This window comes from Microcaecilia unicolor, chromosome 4 (genome assembly GCF_901765095.1).
Source record: "Microcaecilia unicolor chromosome 4, aMicUni1.1, whole genome shotgun sequence".
Classification (NCBI taxonomy): Eukaryota; Metazoa; Chordata; class Amphibia; order Gymnophiona; family Siphonopidae; genus Microcaecilia; species Microcaecilia unicolor.
Genome location: NC_044034.1, coordinates 246,235,526 through 246,255,841, shown reverse-complemented (window position 1 = coordinate 246,255,841; position 20,316 = coordinate 246,235,526). Strand labels below are relative to the sequence as shown.

The 20,316-nt window shown below is 42.8% G+C and overlaps 1 protein-coding gene across 2 annotated transcripts in view; it reads left to right on the top strand.

Moving 5' to 3' along the window:
- Positions 1 to 20,316, top strand: part of ATP10A (ATPase phospholipid transporting 10A (putative)) — a 281,162-nt gene that overhangs the window by 237,084 nt on the left and 23,762 nt on the right. The window contains exons 14-17 of one of the 2 annotated variants that reach the window (XR_003941956.1): positions 1,764 to 2,091; positions 6,838 to 6,914; positions 13,077 to 13,202; positions 19,572 to 19,645. Coding sequence is in view for 1 of the 2 variants with exons in the window: in XM_030201381.1 (XP_030057241.1) it covers positions 1,764 to 2,091; positions 6,838 to 6,914; positions 13,077 to 13,202; positions 19,445 to 19,645 (732 nt within the window). In the remaining variant the exon portion in view is untranslated. Of the gene's footprint in view, positions 1 to 1,763; positions 2,092 to 6,837; positions 6,915 to 13,076; positions 13,203 to 19,444; positions 19,646 to 20,316 lie in introns of both variants that reach the window. The other variant, XM_030201381.1, reaches the window with a different exon arrangement.

Sequence of the window (20,316 nt, the reverse complement as noted above, 5' to 3'; positions counted from 1 at the left end):
AAGCCCTTTGTCAATTCTGTATAAATTCTTTATGGAAAAAAGTAGGTTTTTGGTCTAACCTTGAATTGTTTAAATGAAGTCTGAGGTTATAATTGACTTGTTGACTTTTTCATCTGTAGAGAGGTCTTTGGGTTTCTCGAGAACTTTGAAGGCGGGTTATCCTTCTTTGAAAAATGTTTGGTTAAAATCTACTTTTGAGGCTTCTTTTCCATTTGTTGGGGCTAGATCATGGAATAAGCTTCCTTTGGGTCTGAGATCTTTATCTTCTCTTTTTTCTTTTAGAAAATTGCTAAAGACCTATCTATTTGAACAACAGTTTTGGTTCTGCTTTAGTCTGGTTTTTGTTTTTAATGATGTGCTGTACGTATTGGAGTTTTTCTTAATATGTAAACCACTTTGAATCCTTTGGGAATATTAGCAGTATAGAAAACTCCAATAGAATAGAAAGTCAACACTCTCAACTCCAGTGGGAGTTAATTCCATAATACAGGTGCCTGTCAGATAAAAGCACTTTCCCTGGTCACTGTTAATCGTGCCTACATATTACCTGGTATTACAAGAAAAAAAGAAGAACCCAATCTCAACACTTTCTCTGGAACATAAAGCTGGATCAATAGAACCAAATAAGAAGGGGGTCCCCTTATATAAAGTCTTATGTACTAAAGTCAATATTTTATAATCTACCCAATACTCAATAGGTAACCGATGATACTGCAATTACAAAGATGTCGCATGTTCTCTAGGTCCAACCCCCCCCCCCCCCCCGAAAAAAAACAATTTTATAGCCAAATTCTGTAATGTTCTCAATTGCCTCAGCAGATAATGCAGAAGTCCCATATAAACCACATTCCCATGATTCTCTACCAGAATAGGCTACCCAGCTCCTAATGGATTATGTGATGATACAATAATGGAAGATATAATCTGACTAGACTATAATCAGTATCTCATTTGTATAACTGGGAAAGCACTATGAGGCAACTTTTATGATAGATGGTAATGTCGCAAAATCATTGCCCTTTGTTTTGTTAGTTTATTATATAAAGTACTGTATCTTCTATGAAAAGATAGATGTTTACCTGTCTTCCAATTGTACATAATATTAACAGAAGAACTTCCATATTGGGCAGACCAAAAGTCCATCTATCCCCCCCCCCCCCCCCATCCTGTTTCTAACAGTGGTCAATCTAGGTCACAAGTACCTGGCAAGATCCCAAAAAATAGCTAGATTCCATACAGTGGTTTTCCCCAGTTGAACTTTAATAATGGTTTATGGTCTTTTCTTCCAGGAACTTGCCCTGAACTTATTAAAACCCACCTAATCTAAATTCATTTACATACAGTTTCTGTGCATGCAAGTTATCTGACCTGAGAGATTGTTGTGCATACCTTATAGGGGTGTGGTTGCTTTTATGGGGGTATTTTCAAAGGGAAAGTATGCACATACTTTCCCTTTGAAAACTGGTGTTACTTATGCACAGACCTACAAGTTAAGGCAACCTGTGTTAATTTTAAAACAAGGAAAAATAAAAACTACCCTTCCTGTGCTGCCCCCTCCTTTTCCTTCCAGCATAAATTAAATAAATATTCGAGTAATTTTTTTTAAGTTCAGAACCCTAGAGCTAGCAGTTGTCTTTTCATCATTATACATATTTATTTATTTGAAAGAATGTGCTGCTTACAAAAGTGTGTTCTCACTTGCCTCCATTGTGTCACATTGGCCCTCTTTTTTCTTAGTATCTTGACGTGTGGTTTTATTTCAGGAAGCTTGTGCTGCATTGCTGAAAAAGAATTTGCACTACGTACAGGCGGCCTTTTCAAAGGTTCCCATCAACAGAACTCTTGAAAATAAGAATGTTGGCTTTGCTTCCATCCATCTACCGTTACCTTCAGATTCATCGAAACCCAGCCTGGGCCTAGTGATCGATGGAAAGACACTGGCCTATGCTCTGGATATCAGCCTTGAGGATCATTTTTTGTCACTAGCCAGACAGTGCCGCTCAGTGCTCTGTTGCCGGTCTACTCCTCTTCAGAAGAGCATGGTGGTGAAACTTATCCGGGACAAGCTGAAAGCCATGACTCTGGCAATCGGTAGCTATACTCATATATTCATGTAAAGTTATATATTACTATCAGGCTTATTTTCGAAAGAGAAGGGTGCCCATCTTCCGACACAAATCAGGAGATGGGTGTCCTTCTCTCAGGGTTGCCCAAATCGGCATAATCGAAAGCCGATTTTTGGGCATCCTCAACTGCTTTCCATTGCGGGGATGACCAAAGTTCACGGGGGCATGTCAGCACTGTAGCGAAGGCGGGACTGGGGCGTGATTAAGAAATGGACATCCTCTGCTGATAATGGAAAAAAGAAGGGCGTCCCTGACGAGCACTTGGCCGACTTTACTTGGTCCATTTTTTCTTATGACCAAGCCTCAAAAAGGTGCCCGAACTGACCAGATGACCTCCGGAGGGGATCGGGAATCACCTCCCCTTACTCCCCCAGTGGTCACCAACCCCCTCCCACCCTAAAAAAAAAAGCTTTAAATATTTTTTTTGCCAGCCTCAAATGGCATACCCAGCTCCATGACAGCAGTATGCAGATCCCTGGAGCAGTTTTAGTTGGTGCAGTGCACTTCAGCCAGTCGGACCCAGGCCCATTCTCCCCTACCTGTTACACTTGTGGTGGTAAATGTGAGCCCTCCAAAACTCATCCAAAACCCACTGTACCCACATGTAGGTGCCCCCCTTCACCCCTTAGGGCTATGGCAGTGGTGTACAGTTGTGGGGAGTGGGTTTTGGGGGGCTCAGCACCAAAGGTAAGGGAGCTATGCACCTGGGAGCAATTTGTGAAGTCCAATGCAGTGCCCCCAAGGGTGCCCGGTTGGTGTCCTGGCATGTCAGGGGGACCAGTGCACTATGAATTCTGGCTTCTCCCATGACCAAAAGGCTTGGATTTGGTTTTTTTTGAGATGGGCATCCTCTGTTTCCATTATGGCCGAAAACCGGGGACGAACATCTCAACATTTAGGTTGACCATCTCTAAGGTCAACCTAAATGTTGAGATTTGGGCGTCCCCGACCGTATTACCAAAACGAAAGATGGACGGCCATCTTGTTTCGATAATACGGGTTTCCTCGCCCCTGCGCGGGTCCGTCCTGCGAGGACGCCCTCCTGAAAACTTGGGCGCCCCGTTCGGTTATGTACCTCTATCTGAAAGAAGCTTTTGGTTATGGCAGTGATGTTTTTGTGTGTAATTTCATAACAGAGGTTTAATCATTTGGGAAGAGCTCATACAAGCCTTTCCAAATGTTGAGGAAATAATTGACATTCAAAGTTTTCTTGTAAGCCATCTCCATATGTGCTCCTCAGCAAAGTGCTCAATGTTTTTATGTTCCTTTTTACCAATTTTTGGGGCCCTTTTACTAAGGTGCACCAAAAAATGGGCTGCGCTAGTGTAAGCACGTGTATTGGGCGCACACAGATCCATTTCTCAGCGTGCCTGTAAAAAAAAAGGCCTTTTATTTTTGCCGAAAATGGATGTGCGGCAAAATTTAAATTGGCACGTGTCCTTTTTGGGTCTGAGACCTTACCGCCAGCCATTGACTTAGTGGTAAGCTCTCACGTGTTAACCACGCAGTAATCATCTATGTGCGTAGAATGACTATTACTGCCCGGTTTCTGCCACGCGCCAGAAAATAAAAATTATTTTCTGGCGTGCACAGCGGATGAACGTCAAAAATGAAGTTGCCACAAGGGCCATGCAGTAGCCGGGCGGTAACTCCAAATTGACGTGCATTGGGCGTGTGTAAGCACCAACACGGCTTAGTTAAAGGGACCCCTTTGTGAGGCCTATGCACTGAAGCGCACACTAACAGGGGGTTTCTATAAATGGTGCTGCGATATCGGCGCTGGAAAAAAATCAGCATGGAGTGCTATTTTATAAATGGTGCTCTGCTTGGTAGCAAAAGGTGATTTAAGTGGGCAGGAGCCTCTCAGCTGGTTGGTGCATATTTTACCTATTACACTAATGTTCTATACACACGTAACTTGTCTTACATAGCACATGTTTGCAAAGGTGGCACATACAGAGACGTCTCAGGCACAGGACATAGATAGAGCTCCCACTTACACATATAAGGGGGTTTCTATATATGGCACCTAAAAAAAATTGGTGCTGAAATCAGTGCCGACTAAGCATATTCTATAATCTGTGCCTAGATTTAGGCGCTGTATATAGAATACGCTTAGTTGATATCCCAGCGCCTAAAACCACATGCATCCTTTTACACCAGTAAAAACATAGCGTGAACCCTAGTGCGTAGATTTACACTCAGTGGGCCATATTCTATAACTACGGCATAAATTTCAGAATTATTGCCAATTAGTGTTTAAGTGCTGCTGTCAGCGCTCATTAGCTTGTTAAGCTTGTTAAGTTACGCACATTGATATAGAATCTGCTTAGATTTCAGCACGGATCTCTAGGCGCGCTATATAGAATCTGGAGGATAATCTATAGGATACTGTAAGTTACCTATGTGCCTGCTGCATTCAGACACTCTCATGACAACTCTATGGTTGCTATAAGTGCAGGTACCTCAATGTTAGGTGTGCTGATACTGGATTACACTTGTAGTCTATGATGGAACCTAAGCCCCTGGATTCCATTATAGTACAGGCACCTAACATACAGCCTTGTATGGAGTCTAGGTGTGAGCATGTATACCGGCTCTACGAGTGTTGTAGATGCTCACGCCAAAATACATATGCACGTATATACCCGGTTATGCTAGTAATCTACAAAGGAAAATAGATGGCCTTTTATAGAAATGTCCTCTGCATTTGTACATTGATTAGTTATACCTCTGACATTGGATTACGGATGGGTAGGTGGCCAGCACAAGGATATAACCACAATTGTACTTGGATGACATATCTGTGCATCACATTAATACACATTGCCTTATCTGACTTAATAATAGTGATGATCCAATTTTTATGGCCTGACCACACCAAAAGTTGAGAAATGCACAATTCCAAATACAGCTCCAAATTGGCAAGCAAATTAAATATAATGTAATTAGAAGTTTTTTTTTTTTTAATAATAACCTACAGTTACAACTAAGCCGAAGTTAGGATGAGCTGGTGTGAGGAAGATGGTTTAACATTTTTGAAGTACTCATTCTGCACCTGGAAGATGAGAATATTTAGAAAAAGGGGAAGTGGCAGCATTTGGCATAACAAATAATGTTGAAACAACTGAAATGCAGGAGTTATTGGAAGGAAGGAGGAAATGTGGGTATTAAAAAAACAAAACATACATCATACAATCTTAAAAGCCAAAGTGAAACTATATAAAAAAAAACATAAAACATAAAAATGAAATAAAATAGATCTCTAATATTGTAAATCAACTCTTGGATAGAGCTTCAGGTTATATGTAAGATACCACTGGTGGGAGATTTAAATTGAGCTTATGCTGAGTAGGCTGTCTTGACTGTAACAGCATTTAACAGTTGGGAAGTTTTGGGTAGCATTATTTATAAAAAAACAAAAATCATACAATTGGGCCACAGAAACCCAAGGGAGCATTACAATGTTAAGGGGGTGAAGTGGGAAATCCTGATATGCAAAAACATCGGGGTTGGATCGGGGTTAGCCCGTCCGCCCTCCGTCGCTTCCGGAACTAACCTTAAATGCCTCCTTTCACCTTTGCAGCAAGCAGCAGCAGGGCAGACCACTCCTTCCTTCCTTCCGTGCCCCACCCTTGCGGACGTTACATCAGGCGAGGCCGAGACACGGAAGGAAGGAGTGACTTGCCCTGCTGTTGCTTGCTGCGAAGGTGAAAGGAGGCATTTAAGGTTAGTTCCGGAAGCGACGGAGGGCGGACGGGCCAACCCCGATCCAACCCCGATGTTTCCCCGAAAAATAAGACAGCCCCTGAAAATAAGACCTAGCGCATTTTGGGGGGCAAAAATTAATATAAGACTGTCTTATTTTCGGGGAAACACGGTAATTTGGTAATCCTCTTATGGAAAACTTCTGCTCTGGGATATAACTTCCAGAACGGGACTCATTAACATTAAACGATTATGGTGGTTATTGTAGAAACTATTCTTGTGTTAGATGTCTGAAAACTGGCATTTAGGCTTCCATATTGCATGGACAACCAAATCTCAATTTTACAAAGGCAGGATATGGATGTCTAACATTGCAGTACATCCGTGTGGTAAGGGAGAGTGTTCTGGGTGTGTTTTGGATGGGACTACGGAAGGTTCAACTCCAATTACAGAAGTGGAAGGAATGTCCAAGTCTGAAAAGATGGATGCCCATATTTAGACCTTGTATTTTTCACGTCCAGGTTACAGAAAGTTGCTTTGATTGAGCAAATCTCCACTGAATGGAGATAAAGGAAGTCACAGGTATTTTTCTGTCTATGGAGTGCTCACAATTTAAAAACAAAACAAAGAAACAACACTTATAAAAAGCTGTAATGGTACTTGGACCTGCAACCTCTGGATCTCTGCTGTGGCTCTCACCTGTCTACTTTAACTAATAGGCAATCCCTCCAAGCAACCGCTGTTTCACTATCACGTTTTCAATAGTGAGATACAGACAAGCTCTGCTGGACTTCAGGTAACTTGCCTGTCTCTAGCAATTGAAAACACAATATTGAAGCATCGTCCCCCACTGGCAGTAATGCAGTTGGAGGACTCCTGCACAGCTTTGAGGGAACAGTGGTTTGATGATGTGTTTATTTTACTGGTTGATATTTACTTTCTTGTTGGCCATCCATTAGTCATGTCTAGTTCAGTAAAAGCTAACTCTGTGCCTCAACCCTAGGTGATGGAGCTAATGATGTCAGCATGATTCAAGTGGCAGATGTAGGTGTCGGGATCTCTGGCCAGGAAGGCATGCAGGTAATGTGTGGCTGAAGGTTAATGTGTCATTTTTCCCTAGCTTAATGATTAAAGGAGCAGGCTGAGAACCAGAGAAACCTGTCTCAAATCCCACTCCAACTCCTTGTGGTCTTTGGCAAGTCACTTTAACCTTAATTGTCTCAAGAACACACTTAGGGGCCCTTTTACTAAGCTGTGTAAGTGTCTACGCACGCCCAATGCATTTCAAAATGGAGTTACCACCCGGCTACCACGTGGCTGTTGCGGTAATTTCATTTTTGGCACGCGTCCAATACGCGCATCCAAAAAATTATTTTCGGAGACGTGTCTCAGACGTGCACCAATTTTGATTTTGCTGCACCTCCATTTTTGGCAAAATTTTTAAAAAGGCCTTTTTTACAGGCGCGCTGAAAATGGATCTGCGTGCGCCCAAAACCCGCGCCTACATTACCACTGGCCATTTTTCAGCGTGCCTTTGTAAAAGGACCCATTAGTTTGTAAGTCCTCTGGGGTAGGAAAATAACTATACCTGTATGTAACTCAGCTGGAGCTACAACTAGAAAAGGCATGTGCTAAATCCAAAATTACTCCTCCCTTCCCACATACATATGACACTTCCCCGCTAGCTGAAATACAAGTAAGTGACTCAATTGTCTGTTGATCAGAGGTATATGAATTTGACTGTAAAAACTGATTTCTACTTAAGTGAAATCATGTTTCTTAGGTATGTAATCCCCTAATAAATTGAGTTTTGAGAATTTCCTCAGGGGATTACTTAGACCAGCAGTGAGTACTCTCCAAATTCACTTGGGGGTGGGGGAAAGAACAGCATGAGTGGGAAGATTAGCTGAGAATAAATAACAATGGATGTCATAGTTGGGGTGGAGTTGGAAGGTTATAAAAGTAATAGGATTAGTGAGCACATGGTCTTTGGTTGCCTTCACCCCAACCAGGACCTGTGAGGAAAGGATGTATCCTAATCAGGCCCAATAACCTAAGGCTGACCCAAAGAGTAGTTGCTGTTAATAAAAGCAGCAAATGTTAACCTCCCGGGAACAGAACAGGAAGAGCGTATTGGGTGCTAGAGGCAGCAGCTCAAAGAAGTGCACCTCTGGAGGAGTAGGACGGAAATCCTATCCTGAGAGGGTCCGGCAACTGGATAAAAGCCCAGCAGGACAGCTTGCCACAGCCTTGGGGATTGTTTTGCCAGAAAGGATGGGTATTGGAGGACTGGTTGGAAGTATAGATGAGTAAATACCCTAGGATTTATAAAGAGACTATTAATATAGGAAAAGGAAATTAATACCAAGTCTTAGATTGGCACAAAAACCTCTCTCAGAAAAGTAAACTGTTTTGATATCAAGTGAACTGTTTGCTACGGGAAAAAGTTTGAAGTTTACTGGAAAGCTGCAACAGGCAGATATCCAAAGTTATTGCATTTTGTTATAAAAACCTGGCATGGATAGTTCTTTTTTTTTTTTTTATTGGCGTACAAGTGAAGTCCATTTGCTATAAGAAAGAAGCAAAGTAAAAGTGTGACTTAAAACCCTATGGCTATTGGGATCAAGCCTGGCCCCGGCCTGCGCCCAGCTCAGTGAAATAAAACTTTTGTTTGTGGCCCTGGTTCAGATACCTGACCTGAAGAGCTAGCTAGTGCCCAGAACTTTGTGGTGAGACTAGGGTTACATGTAAATCTGTAGCAAGGATAAATAATGGTTAGTCATTCAGATGATCTAACTGATCAATCCTTTTATTTTGTCAGTTTGGATTTCTACTCCCTGTGTTTGCTCTGTCACCTTGTTTGTTACAAACTTGGGATACTGTGGAAGATGAACCTCCCTTGATTAGTTCCAGTGTCAGCCGTTTTAAAGAGTGCAGATCACACTGTTCTTATTTGTGCTCTCCTAAATGTGGTTTATCTGGCACGTCCATCATATGTCCCCTGGGCATATCTCTGCAGTGCTAAAGTGTACAGCATGACAGAATTGTCATGCTGCTGTCAAAGTGCAGGTCTGGCATGAGTCAGTTAATATCAGAAATTTGGGCAGGCTTTCTGAAAGTAATAAAATAAAAGATGCTTAAGCATATTTAAGAAGTATCAGCTTATTACTGGACTGAGATTGCAGTGAATGTTGACGAGTTCGCTTGTCCTCAGGAAGCCTCCACCAAAAGTACTCTCTCATTGTAAGAGCCATCTTGCATATAACGTCTAGGTAGGAATTGGGATGTCCAGATTGGGAGATTCTCAGGTCCTCGAGTATTTTTATAAAAGGATCTGATGAATGGTAGAGTCTCTTGTCAAACACCTAGAAGGATACCAAGAAGTCCAGCAGCAATGGCCATTTCATAAAAAAAATCAGTTTCAAAAACAGAGCGGCATCGTTCCTGGCCACATGTGTAAGCGGCACTTACGAGCACTCATTACTGACGATCTTGTCAGTGACACATGACAATGCTGGATTTTACAAAACTAAATTCAGAAGAGGAACCAGTTAAGGAGTCGAGCGGAATAATCCATATTTTTGCATTTTTTTGAGACTATTATCATTTATTAATTTCACTAGTAAAAAAGGCCCGTTTCTGACACAAATGAAACAGGCGCTAGCAAGGTTTTCCACGGAGTGTGTATGTTTGAGAGAGTGTATGTGAAAGTGACTGTGTGTGAGAGAGTGAATGTGCGAGTGTGTGTGTGAGAGAGAGAGAGAGTGAGTCTGAGTGCGAGTGTGTCTGTGAGAGAGAGTGTGTGTGAGAATGAAAGTGTGTGCAAGTGCGTATGTGAGACAGTGTGAGAGAGAGAATGTGTTTCACACAGATATACAGTGTGTGCGTGAGTGTGTGTGAGACACAGACTCTCTGTGAGACTGAGTGTATGAGACCAAGAGAGTGTGTGAGTGACTGTGTGACACATAGAGAGTGAATGTAATACAGTGTGAGACATAAAGAGTGTGTGAGAGACAGTGTGTGAAAGTGAGAGAGAGAAAGACATAGATTGGGTGGCAGAGCCAGTGGAGGGAGGCGGGGCTGGTGGTTGGGAGGCGGGGATAGTGCTGGGCAGACTTATACGGTCTGTGCCAGGGCTGGTGGTTGGGAGGCGTAATAATACTGGGCAGACTTATACGGTCTGTGCCAGAGCTGGTGGTGGGAGGCGGGGCTGGTGGTTAGGAGGCGGGGATAGTGCTGGGCAGACTTATATGGTCTGTGCCCTGACGAGGACAGGTACAAATCAAGGTAGGGTATACCCAAAAAGTAGCACATATGAGTTTATCTTGTTGGGCAGAGTGGATGGACCGTGCAGGTCTTTTTCTGCCGTCTTCTACTATGTTACTATGTTACTATATGAGAGAGAGAGAGTGTGTGTGTGTGTGACAGAGATACCTCCCCCCCCTCTGGTGTCAGGCCCCCCCCTCCCTCCCTCTCTCTGGTGTCAGGTCCCCCTTCTCTCTCTGGTGTCTGAGCGTTACTGTGCAGGACGCTGAGCTCCGTCTGTGCTTCAAGGAACTGACCAATCCTATTTAATAGAATGCACCTCCAACATTCTGAAGCCGAGAAACCTCATGTGGTTTGTCACTTCTGCTTGTGATGAACCCGGAAGTACGTGATGTCAATTCAGGAGATGGATACAGAGAGCAGGAATGCCTCAGCCATGCAGTCAGCTTCAGAATGTTGGAGGTATGTTTTATTATATAGGATATATCTCTAGATTCTATATATCGTGCCTTAAGTTTCGTGCGGAAATCAAAGCGTAGTCCAGAGCGCAGCTCCTGGAACAGTAATGGGGGTAGCAATGTATTCTCATATAACACCTGTGCTTAAACAACTGCACTGTTTTTTTGTTTTACAGAGGATTCAATTTAAAGTATTGACCACTGTTCAACAGGTTCTTTTTTTTTTTTTTTTTTTACTGCTCTATTTTATTTGAAACAAGCACTACAGATTTATTGCCGATGGCGTACACTGAGGTCTGAAGCTGCCATGCTTCTTTCAACTGATGTGATTAGACAATTGCACTATGTGTACACACAAGTTTCAGCTTTTGCTCCAGCTGGTATCAATTTGTGGCAAGGGCGTAGCCAGACTTCGGCGGGAGGGGGCACATTTTAGCCCCCCCAGCACCTCCGACCCCCCCCCCCCACCATTGCCGATGCCGCCGCCACCACCAACAACAACAACGTTGCCCCCCCCCCTTGCCGACGACCCTCTCGACCCCCCACCAACCCGCCGTCACCTACCTTTGCTGCGGGGGACCCCAACCCCCGCTAGCCGAGGTCCTCTTCTTCTCGCAAAAGGCTTCCTTCTGTTTCTGGCATCCTGTACGTGCAGGACATCAGACTCACAGAACGAAGCCTTGCAGATCAGCTGCAATTCTGGAGACCTTCAAAAAGATATAAACAGGATGGAATCAGTCCAGAGGGCAGCTACTAAAATGGTCAGTGGTCTTCGTCATAAAGCGTATGGGGACAGACTTAAGATCTCAGTACGTGTACTTTGGAAGAAAGGCAGGAGAGGGAAGATATGATAGAGATGTTTAAATATTTATGTAGCATAAATGCGCAGGAGGTGAGTCTCAGTTGAAAGGTAGCTCTGGAATGAGGGGTCATTGGATGAAGGTGAAAGGGTATAGACTCAGAAGTAACCTGAGGAAATACTTCTTCACGGAAAAGGTGGTAAATTCATAAAACAACCTCTCGGTGGAGGTAGTAGACAGAAAAACTTGTATCTGAATTCAAGAAAACTTGGGACAAGTACATAGGATCTCTAAGGGAGAGAAAGGGATAGTAGATGGCATGGTTGGACAGACTGGGTAGGCCATGTGGTCTTGATCTGTCTTGTTCATTTTTTTATGTTTATTTAAGAAGAGGACTTTAAAAGCAACACCTACCCTGAAAAGATCGATGGAAGGAAAGAGTTAAAAACTAGAGACATGTACTAGTAAGCATGCATTCAGTTTGTTTAGGCAGTAAAAATGTTTTAGCACATGCAACATGGATTATACATGCTTTATCCTATAAATTAAGAAATGATGTGTGGTGTGGAAATGAATTGTCAGTGTAGAAAAGTTCTAACGCTCATAAAAACACCTATTAAAAATGAACCTGTAAACCAGGGGAAATGCCAAACAAAACGTTTTTGCTCTTGCACACATCCTTTCCATGGACATCGACAAGTGTGGCAAAAGGTCTGAAACCTTATTTATGTATTTTGCCCATGTGCCAAAAGCAATGACACTGTTAATAGATGCATTGGAGATCAGTATTGATGAACTGTGAATTCTGAAAATTGTTGTGCTGCCAGTGTTCGGAACTGAAGTAGTGGGGTGGGTGAGAGGTCCTTTGTGGTAAACATTACTGGGGTTGGTGACTCTTCAAGCATAGCTTTATAGATAAAGAGAAGAGGTAGTATTAGAGGCCAATGAGAAAAATCAGGGGAAGGCATAACAAAGGTGAAACGTTCCTACAGAAATGAACATGCCTGAAGAAGTGCAGCAGCCCCTAGAGAGGGGCATTGCGAAAGTGCTACTGAGCCCTGATACAACTCTCCTTAGACCAGGGTTTATTCCCAAAAAGGGGGAAGAGAAATAATATAGGGGCTCGAAGTGTCACGTGGGAGGGGAAGAGGAATTGGAAACAAATTGAAATGTTTTTATTTATCTTCTGGGTGGGTGTCTGATTGTTTTTCATTTTAAATTTAAAGAAAGGCACTTCTGTAATAAGGAAATAGTGAGTAGTTGAGAATTGCCAAAAGACGATTCCTTCCAAAAGCATAAATAACGGTATTTAAACACCTTTCTTAAGCAGATACAAGTGTGATATAAACAGAATTGCATTCACAATCAACCCACAGATAAATTGTTATATCCTAACGCTCTCCTGCTATTATCTGTTCACCCTACCATTCCCAATGTCACATCCCACATTTTCTATGCCCCAAAGATGATTTTACTGAATTTGTCTCCTATAACTCTTCATAATGTAACCCATAATATAATGTAACAAACTTTACCTCCATCATTTACAACGTATTGTAAGCCACACTGAACCCGCAAATAGGTGGGAAAATGTGGGATACAAATGCAATAAATAAATATTTAAAACATTTGGATTTAATAACTTGCAATGGTTTTTCAATTATTTTATACTGCAATGCCTGATGACTAATTGAGTTTTATCTTTTCTGGAATTACAGGCGGTGATGGCCAGCGATTTTTTTGTGACAAGATTTCAACATTTGGAGAAACTCTTGCTTGTTCACGGTCACTGGTGTTACTCCAGGCTTGCAAATATGGTGCTGTATTTCTTCTACAAAAATTCAGTGAGTGTTGTTGGGCTTCCCAGTTTCCAAGGGGTATATTTTATATGAAGTGAACATAACCTTGACTTTCACTGTTTGAAAATGAGCAGCACCAAAGCTTGTAGTTGAGAGGGGGTAGTTATTAAGATATGGTAAAAATCAGTCATACTATACTTAAATTTATCATGGAAGTAACCACACCTTAGCATTATTTACCATCCTGGGAACATGGAACTGCAAAGCCACAGGTCAATGCTTGTGGGCTGCTTCTTAAGGGCCCGGCATAGTATTTCCCTCCACCTCTGCATACCTCCTTCAAGGCCCACTTTCAGATCCCTCTCCCCTAATGGCCCCAAACATACCTGCATAACCTCAGGGGGTGTAATAGGATCGGGGCAGGAGCAATCCCCTTTTCACCTTATACAGCAACTTGAGCACTAGCATTGGTACATGAGACTAATAATAGGGATCACCAGTGACATTTTGAACTGGGTGCCAGAATGGTAGGGTCAAGTGGGGATCATTTCTGCTTTGACCTCATTACGTCTCTTTTGGATTAGCCAGGTAGGCCAAGGAAGCCAATGGTGGGGGGGGGGGGGGGGGGGGGGGGGAGGAATTGGAGGAAGGGGGATGAGCAAATGCTATTGCCAGCCCCTTTAAGAAGCGGCCTGGGAGCATCGAGCTGAGGATTTGCAAACTTGATGCTCCCAGGATAGAAAACTAAATCGGTGGTGTTTTTCAGGAATAACGCAGCTTACATTGTTTTGGAGGAGTGGCCTAACGGTTAGTGCAGCGGGTTGCGGACCTGGGGAACTGGGTTTGATTCCTGCTGCTGCCTGATGGCAGTGGGTTTGAGATCCTGTGGAACCAGGTTCAATTCCCTCTGCAGCTCCATGTGATCCTGGACAAGTCACTTTGCCCTCCATTGCCCCAGGTACAATATTGGGCTCATTTTCGAAAGAGAAGGACATCCATCTTTCAACAAAAATCGGGAGATGGACATCCTTCTCACAGGGACATCCAAATCAGTATAATCGAAACTCAATTTAGGACGTCTCCAACTGCACTCCGTCGCAAGGACAGCCAAAGTTCAAGGGGGTGTGTTGGAGGCATAGTGAAGGCAGGACTTGAGCGTGCCTAACACTGGGACATCCTTGACCCATAATTGAAAAAAAACAAGGACGTCCATCACGAGCACTTGGACGTTTTCACCCAGACGTGTTTTTCTTACGACTAAGGCACAAAAAGGTGCCCGAAATGACCAGATGACCACCAGAGGGAACCCCAGTGGTCACTAACCCCCTCCCACCGTGAAAAAAATGTTTCAGAATATGTCATGCCAGCTTCAGATGTCATACTCAGGTCCATGACAACAGTATGCAGGTCCCTGGAGAAGTTTTAGTGGGTACTGCAGTGCACTTCAGACAGGCTGACCCAGCACCATCCCCCCCTACCTGTTACATTTGTGGAGGAAACAGCAAGCCCTCCAAAACCCACCACAAACCCACTGTACCCACACCTAGGTGGCCACCTTCACTCGTAAGGGCTATGGTAGTGGTGTACAGTTGGGGGTAGTGGGTTTTGGGGGGCTCAACACCCAAGGTAAGGGAGCTGTGTTCCTGGGAGCAATTTCTGAAGTCCACTGCAGTGCCCCCTAGGGTGCCAAGTTGGTGTCTGGGCATGTCAGGAGGATCAGTGCACTACAAATGCTGGCTCCTCCCACGACTAAATGGCTTGCATTTGGCCATTTTTGACATGGATGCCTTTGGTTTCGAAAACCGTCGAAAATCAGAAACATCCATGTCTAGGGGGGTCCGAATCTAGGGACGGCGAAATTTAAGGATTTGGACGTCCCTGGTGATATTCTCGAAATGAAAGATGGACGTCCATCTTGTTTTGAAAATGCAGGTTTCCCCGCCCCTAGATTTTGCTGTTTTGCAAGAATTTCCAAATTGCAACTTGGATGTCCCTTTCAAAAATGCCCCTCTATATAACTTAGATTGTGAGCCCATTAGGGAAAGTGCAGAGTTCCTGTAATAGAAATTGTAAACCTCATAGTCACCTCAGGGATCACTTACGGTATATCAAGTGCTGAAAAAAAAGTGTACCTATGGTACTTAATAACGTGCATTATGGTAATATAATGCACATTAGTGCCTTTTAATATGCGTTAAGAGGTAAATAGCAAATTTTAGGACTATAATGCACCCTAATAACTTCCCCCTACTGCCCCTTCCACCTCCAAATGCAAGGAATACAGAAAGTACCACTTAGTTACAGATGATCAAAAACCCCATGCTGTTCGAAACAGAACTGTAAAAGTAGTGCCAGAATAGCGCGGGTAAATAGTCCCAATGATCAAAGCTAACAGCATGCAAATAATCATTGGCCAAGGCACAATCCTCCTGCAGAAGTTGTCAAAAAAAAAAAAAAAAAGCCCGGACCTGTCAAACATTATCAGTGCAAAGGGATGGAAGTTTGGTGGACCTCCAGATCCCCCCGCCCCCCCCCCCCAGACAGAGGGGCTGGAGGTTCAGTGAACCTCCAGACCCCTACCCTGGAGGTCTAGCACCCCCTGAACCCCCACCTGACCCCACCCATGAATGCTCCCGTACCCCCTCCGACAGTGCTGGAGGTCTGGTGGGCCTCCAGTTCCCCCTTGTGGTCTAGTACCTCCGAACCTCCCCCATCCCTTAAAATGATGGAGAAAGGAGTAGCACTCCCTCTTTCTTACTGCGCCGCCTCCAAAGTGGTGGTGCCCTGCCCATTGCATCCTGGGATGCACTGAGTGGGGCTTTCCTACCATATAAGGGAGTTTCTCCCTTATATGGTAGGGAAGCCCCGCTCAGCACATCCCTGGATGCACTGGGCAAGGCAGAGCAACACTGGAAGGAGGAGGGAGTTCTACTCTCTCTTCCGACATTTCAGGGAATAGAGGGTAGGGGTTTGGTGCTATACTGAACAGCTTGGATTCCTGGATCTGTGGTTGATTGCTGCAACTTCAAGGCACCTAAGGATATTGTAATGGTACCCATATATCTTATTATAGAAAGTATTATGTTGTAGATATGGGACCGGTAAAAAGTTTAACATGGATGTGCATTCAGTGAGCTCCAGACTTTAGCCACTTTCAGCTATAATAATAGAGAGTTATGGTTGTATCTGCCTTCTGGAGAATTTCCTTTTCTATGATTCTTGTTCCACTCATCAAATCTGAAAGGTGAGTTTGGAACAGAAGGTACGATTAACAGACATATTTTGCGACTTTCAAACCTACATGGCTAAATTTTAGATAAATTTGTGGAGTATCATACTAGGTTCATGTAATTTATTTCTAAAAAGCTATATGGAATATCTCTCATGAATTTATGGTAAGGTTTGTGAGACAGTTAAGGAATGGGGAGCCTTCTGCGCTTGGGGAATGACACTGAGAGATACTATAGGGATTTTTGATGCCCACAAGCACACATTGTTGCAGATATACCCAGCTGTATCTTCTAGTCAGTCTCAGTGCAGAGTCAAATAGAAAAGGAGGAGTGTAGCACAATACAAAATTAAAAATGGAGTTTGACATACTGGCTCAGGAATTCAATTCCAGGCATATGGTGCAGCAAGATAAAAGGAATGGAGTCTGGAGTTAGCAGTGGAGGAGAAGGGTACAGATAAGAGAGATGTACCCAATGAATAGAGTTCCCAGGGAGGAGTATAGGGAGAGATAAGAGTGGAGAGGTACTGAGGAGCTGCAGAGTGAATGCACTTGTAAGTCAATAAGAGGAGTTGGAAATGTATGAGGAAATGGATAGGGAGCTAATGAAGTGACTTGAGGAGAGGGCTAATATGAGCATGGTGACACTGGCAGAATACAAGTTGTGCATCAGAATTTTGAACAGATTGAAGGGGAGAGAGATGGCTTAATGGGCTGTGAGAAGCAAGTTGCAATAGTCTAGGCAAGAGGTAATAAGAGTGTGGATAGTGTGCTCAGAAAGGAAAGGACAGTGCCAATTAGTGCTGATAATTACTTGTTATCCAATTATCGGTGCTGATGAGCTGGTTGCTAAATTAAGTTATGCGCACAAATCGGCTATGCGTGCGTAATTCTAGGTGTCATATATAGAATCCGGGGGTTTATCCTGGTTGGAAAATTGCAGACCTTAATGATTTACATAGTAAATGACGGCAGATAAAGACCTGTACGGTCCATCTAGTCTGCCCAACAAGATAAACTAATTTTACATGGTATGTGATACTTTATATGTATACCCGAGTTTGATTTGTCCTTGCCTTTCTCAGGGCACAGACCGTAGAAGTCTGCCCAGCACTGTTCTTGTACTAGGTTCTGAAGCTAACGTCGAGCCCTTTAAATTTACACTCCAGCCCATCCGTATCTATTCAGTCATGATCAGGGCGTAGACTGTAGAAGTCTGCCCAGCTCCCATTTTGTTTCCCAGTTACCAGCGTCGCCATCCAATCTCCGCTAAGATTCTTTGGAACCATTCCTTCTAAACCAGATTCCTTTATGTTTATCCCATGCATGTTTGAATTCCATTACTATTTTCATCTCCACCACCTCCCGCGGGAGGGCATTCCACATATCCACATATCCACCACCTCTCTGTGAAAAAATACTTCCTGACATTAGTCCTGAGTCTGCCCCGCTTCAACCTCAATTCATGTCCTCTAGTTACGTGTCTTATTCTGGGTCCCCTCTTCAAAAGGTGATGCTTTTTGCTTTTTTTGTTACATTTGTACCCTGCGCTTTCCCACTCATGGCAGGCTCAATGCAGCTTACATATTATATACAGGTACTTATTTGTACCTGGGGCAATGGAGGGTTAAGTGACTTGCCCAGAGTCACAAGGAGCTGCCTGTGCCTGAAGTGGGAATCGAACTCAGTTCCTCAGGACCCAAGTCCACCACCGTAACCACTAGGACACTTATCTATGGTTCCCACCTGAAGTGATATCAGCATTCTTCCTTAACCAGTTCTTTATTCATCCCACATTTCTATTCTAGCCCTCATATTCACAAACAAGAAATTGACCTCCATAGGTTATATGCAAGTAAGATGTTGCTTTCTATGTGGCACACTAATTTCAAGTGGGGAAATGTGCAAATACTGGTGGAAATAGGCCAAATGCTACTGTGTAGATTAACTCACAGATGCGTCTATGAACAGACAAAAAATTCATGGAAAATCCATTTGGCCTTCAGGATTTTTTGCTCCAAGAACTGTAATATGGATGTAGAGAAGATCTAAAATTTCCTACACAATGCAATTTTGTATTTCAAAATTGCCCAGCAGTCACTTCATCTAGAAGAGTAATTATATAGCTTTTTATTTTTCAGTCTTCTCTTGAAGGCACAACTAGCTAGTCACATTTTCAAGATCGCCACATTTAATATGCCTGAGACAACTTTGCACATATATGAACCCCATTGTATGCAAATCCTATCTCATGCATATTCATTCTGGTAATCCTAAAAATTCAATTGGCTAGGTTTGACTCCAGGAGAGGGTTGAGAAGCGCTGAGCTAGAGAAGTTGGATGTATGGATATCGTGGTGTACCATGGCACAGTCCAAAAGAACTTTCCGAAGCTCTAGAGGTTTTTGGGACAAGTACAGTAGTGAGTGCCGAGCTACTGGAAACTGGCCTCATTTTTTTTTTCCTTGACAGAACAAGAAGGCAAACTCCAAAAAAAGGAGGCAGGTGGATTGTGTGGTTCCACTATACTAGTATCTTTGGGAAAAAAATATTTGGCTATTTGTTTTCAAAAGATACATTAGTTTGATGAAGCTGCATGTGTGAGTTGACGTAAGATGAAAGTAAGGTGTGGATAAGAAGACAAAGGTGTGTGTGTGTGCTGTATGATTTTCCTTTTTAAAACAAATAGACATGGGCATTTTTTGGGAGGGATTGTCAGACTTTTGCCTGAAATATATCCTTTAAAGCACTGAAAAACTAAACTTGGAATCCAGATGGAGAACCATCATTGAAACAGTTGTATTGTGGTGAATGTGCAGAAGTTGCAGCCTTTTTACTGAAGGCCTGCCAGAAATTAGCTACTAATGGTGATGTCCAGTCAGAATAACTGTGTCCCTACAGGCTCAAGCTGACTAGAAGAAAACACCGATAGGTGCAATCTGATAGTCATCCTGCTTTAAGACAATACCCTTGTTTTGGTTATTCAGAAGTAGTAGAAACAATTATTTGTTTGCATAATTTTAGGCACCATCCAGTAAATGTATTTTTTGTGATTTCAGATGTTTGTAACCCTTCTGTTCTGGTACCAGTTTTACTGTGGCTTCTCAGGATCTTCAATGATTGATCAGTGGTACCTGATCTTCTTTAATTTATTCTTCTCTTCCCTTCCACAACTTATTACTGGAGTGCTCGATAAAGATGTACCGGCAGAAATATTGCTTGCTGTGCCACAGCTGTATAAAAGTGGACAGAACATGGAGGTAAATCATTTCTTTGAAGGCTGTTGAGTTTTTAATTATCTTATTACCATAGAGCTTACATGGAAGTTGGAAAATGTGCACAAAGTGGTTCGATCAAGCTTAATGAAGAGAGTTTTAGCGTGCTTAGTTGAAGTGCTGAACCCCACTTTGGGGTACTTGTTGATTAGACCATATTTTTATGTTGCTTGTAAATGAAACACAAAGCAGTTTTTAAACACAAGGGACTGATATTTAGCCAGTGGGGGTCAGAAATATTTAAGGTGCTGACTGCTGTGAGCTGAATTTGAACCAGATGTTCAATGCCAGGCCTAATCCGGACACCAGCAATAAATAATAACTCTGCAAGTTCATTTTTCAATTCTATCAATAATCTGGGATGTGTACCATCCGGGCCAGGTGATTTGCTACTCTTCAGTTTGTCAAATTGCTCCATTACCTGAAAAGTTAGTGGGTTTTCATTGTAAAGTAATGCTACTGGGAGCTTTGAGATTTCAGTTAGTAATAAATTATATCCTGTGAAACTATTATGGGTATGTTTTCCCTATTCTCAGCAAACTTTTTATTTCAGTTATATGGATTAATTGCCATATAATTTAGTTTATTGCAAAACTAAACAAACAGCATCAGCATCGAGTTTCCTTTGTGATTTTATTTTTCTCCAGCTGTAATTG